This window comes from Echinops telfairi, unplaced genomic scaffold (genome assembly GCF_000313985.2).
Source record: "Echinops telfairi isolate 266 unplaced genomic scaffold, ASM31398v2 ScPeMD7_23;HRSCAF=83, whole genome shotgun sequence".
NCBI classification, from domain to species: domain Eukaryota; kingdom Metazoa; phylum Chordata; class Mammalia; order Afrosoricida; family Tenrecidae; genus Echinops; species Echinops telfairi.
This window is the reverse complement of record NW_022103920.1, coordinates 5345430-5349174: the sequence shown is the minus strand read 5'-3', so window position 1 is coordinate 5349174 and position 3745 is coordinate 5345430. Positions and strand designations below refer to the sequence as shown.

General features: G+C 46.4%; 1 protein-coding gene across 1 annotated transcript; it reads right to left on the bottom strand.

The window, feature by feature from the left end:
• Positions 1-2499: 2499 nt before the first annotated feature.
• Positions 2500-3492, bottom strand: TAS2R38 (taste 2 receptor member 38). Its single transcript, XM_004714018.1, has one exon. The coding sequence runs from the start codon at positions 3490-3492 to the stop codon at positions 2500-2502; it is 993 nt and encodes a 330-aa protein (XP_004714075.1).
• Between the last annotated feature and the right edge of the window lie 253 nt (positions 3493-3745).

Genomic DNA, 3745 nt, shown 5'->3' with positions numbered 1-3745 from the left:
TGGGGGTGAATTTGAACACCCAAGATTTTGTCCAGGAGCCAAGCATGTTGACCTTTTGCACCACTCAGAGACTCTAAAAAATGAAACACCCTCGATTGAGTTTGGCTTCATAAACTGAACTTGACTTACCTTAACGGGATATGCCATGTCCATTTTCTCTTCCAAACTTGTGCCCTTCCATCTCACTTTAGCCTGGCTAACCTGAATTTTTTTTGCATATGCCATTATATTTGGGAAGCCTCTTAACAGTTCTTAATGTTGCATCCCTGTTTGTGTCTCTTCCCCGACTATGCTGTAAGATTCTACTACACACATATCATGCCTCATTATTCTTTGCACCTTAGAGCTAACTCACATTTCACAATTCTACTTAACTGCAAACCTCCCTGCTGCTCTGCTTGCTTCTCTCCCTAAAGTATCTCTTACTAAATATTTAACACACACAGCTCATGGGAAAAACCCCTAGTAGATTGTTTTATTAAGAAAACCTTAAAGAGATTCAACTGGAGAACAAAAACAGGCTTGGGATGGTAACTTACGGTACCACAGAGCTGTCTTGGTGTGAGCTGGTTTGGACTGAAGGAGAGGAGTGACTCAGGCAGGGAGCAACAGGCACACAGGTATAAACAACAACCACAACTACAACAGCACTGAATATGTGTTCCTGCTGAAAACGTGATGGATGGAGAATTCTCTGCAGGCTGGGCTCCCTGAAATGTTCAGTGATAACTGAGTTATTGAAATACGGATCAACATTAGCCTAGAGGTCTGAGAGTTTGTGTTCAGCATGTGGATTAGCCTCTGACTTAGGTGACGAGTCACGTGTTAGAATACGGGACACCTGCTGTCCCCATCAGCCTGGCGTTCAATGGTATGTTTAAGATATGGCTTGAAGATGAATGGGGTTGGTGTGGAAATCAGACTTCAGTACCTAGTTGGTCAGCATTCATGGTCAGATGAGACCTTCCCTTGGATGAAGGTTAAAGGCAGCGTCCCTCCTTGGAAATACACAGGCAGAGAAACAGAATAAGGAAAAGAGTAATACTTCAGACAGCTCCTATATTTTTCGAAGAGCTGATGTCACTGAGTTGTCAGTGTGAAATATACTATTGAGATTGGGGAGGTAGAGGAATGACATAGTGACATCTTTGGGAACCCTGGAGACAAACTTTAAATAGGGCATTTACAAAGATACTTACACCGAGACACATCAGAGTCAAATTCTGAAAATCAAAGAAAAAAAATCTTGAAAATACTCCTGGAAACCTGACACCTTGTAGAGGAAACAATGAGACAGGTGATGACTAACTTTACACCAAAAAAAAAAGGAGGGGGTGTGCAGTGTGTGTGGGGGTAGTCACGGACACAATGGAGTGCTGAAAGAAAAAACAAACGTGAACTGACTTCCATACCTAGCAAAAATATCTTTCAGAGATGATGATCCAATAAAGGTATCTCCATGTACACAAAATGTGAGAGGGAATGTATGCAACAGATTTGCAGTACACAAGATGTTAACGAGCAATTTTCTACCTGGATGAAGGGAAATGTCACAAGATGGAAGCTTTGCTCTGTAGGAAGTGCTGGAGAGGACCAGGATGGTAAATATGCAGCCAGGTGTAAACAACTAGCCTTTTGCTTCCTTTAATTTCATTAAAAAGGGTTCCTGGCTATTACTATTTAATGTCTATAAAAGATAACAGATGGATTAAAGTTTCTAACATTTTATTGTGGGATTTATAATTGATGTAGATGTAAAATATATGTGAGGGTTGGCATAAGTAATGGAGGTCAGGGGTCACTGCATTTGACAATATGAAGTAGTACAATATTCACTCTAAAGAGACTGTGGTAAGGGTTGATATTGTCATCCCTCAAGCAGGCACTAAACAGTTCATGAAAGATGATACCTAAGATTCCCCAAAGAGCTTTTTAATCCAAAGAGAAGGCAAGGAAGAAGATGAGGAGGAACAACAACAACGAATGGGACAACGAAAAGAACACTAAAACCAAAATGTTAGCCCCCAATTCAAGTCTTTCAAAGCCCTTGCCTGAGATTGTCCCTTCCAAGTGAGGATGGGGAGTCTGCATCTGCTGTATTCTGAGCACATTGCCAGGAGAGACCAGTCCCTCGAGAAGGGCATCATGCTTGGGAAAGCAGAGGGTCACTGAAAAGAGGAAGACCCTCAATGAGAAGGGTAGACACTATAGCTGTAACAATAGAGCCGTGGTCGAGGCCGGTTCAGGACTGGGCAGTGTTTCGGTTTATGTTGGGTGGGTTGCTCTGAATTGGAAGTGACTGGATGACATCTAACCAGAACAACTTGCCCAGGCCATGCAGAGAGCTGGATCGGTTGCATGGAAAGGAGAGAAATATTTGTTCTTCTATAGGCGAATCCATTGTTGTAGAGCAAAAGGATGAGACATTAGAACAGGATCTGAGGGTTCCGTGGAGGACTGGAGGCCTCCCCACAAAGAGGCCCCTTTTTGTGCCCAAGTTCAGCTCGACATCTGGGCGTCTGGCTTGTAGCGGCACCTCACCTTCAGGCTGCTCTGTGCCCAGAGCAGAATGGCCTTTGCTGTCCTCCTAAGCTTGCCGCTACCTGAGATCAGGATGACCGAATGACCAGAGGGACACGCTGCCATGACCGCCACACAAGCCATGACCCCTATTTTGTTCTGCCACAGCATCAGAGAGGGCATCGACAGGAGGGCAGCACAGAACGCCACCACGTAGAAGCCGAGGAAGGAGACAAGTGACTTGAGGGCTCGGATGTGGGCGTCCAGGCTGGGGTCCCGAGAGCCACTGGCATTGGCCCGCATGGTCCTCATGTGCTTCCCCAGGGAGATGATCAGCATCCCCGAAGAAGCCAGAAAACAGAGGAAAGGGGGAAAGGACCCCAGGTTGCAGAAGAGGAAGGAGTAAAATAAGTGAATCTCTGGGTTTCCCTTTTCTGTGTTATTCATGAGCAGCCAAGCTGTGAAAATGGGTTGAGATCTGTTGAAGAAATCCATCAAACAGAGCACCGTGCAGATGCAGGAGAGAAAGGTCACTCCAAGGAGCACCTGGGGCATCTTCCTGGAGAAAGAGCGAGTTATGAGGAGCAGGGCCGTGTGGGAGAAAGGAACAATTTTGGAGCAGTAGAAGATGCTGAGGCAGGTGGCCAGCCAGAGGCTGGCTTGGTGGGTAACCATCCAGAGCACAAGGATGATCTGGTAGCTGATGCTCAGGGGGTCCTTGATATGTTGGAAGTGGGTGAGCTGGATGGCCTCCAGAAACAGCAGTCCATGCAGGAACAGCCGAATGATGCCGAGACTCAACAACACCAGGTGAAAGCTGCTCAGTGGCTGCTTCTTTACCATGTCCCAGACATTCACCACGACGATGAAGGCATTGACCAGGACCCCCACTGTAAACTCCAGGACGGAGAGCAGCAGAAACACACCCTTGGCCTCATAGGATACGGTGACGACGGGGCTGAGAGTTAGCATGGTGCCACTTCTCTAGTTGGCTGGTGGTCTACACCTCTGGAAGCACCCAGCAGAGAAGGTATATGAGCATCCTTGGCTAGGACTATCTCTCACCCCGAGTCTATGCCAGATGGGGTACCTGCACAGTTCTGACAGTGAACATGGAGGAATGTCCTGGCTGTAGAGGATAACTTGGAGACACACAAGGACTCATCTTTAGAAGTGGAAGTGTGATGGCTTCACCTCTTGACTCGGATGGAGACTTATAACAAAC

Bases quoted from the DNA above. Each gene is read 5' to 3' on its own strand.
- TAS2R38 (XM_004714018.1), bottom strand. From the start codon at position 3,492: ATGCTAACTCTCAGCCCCGTCGTCACCGTATCCTATGAGGCCAAGGGT.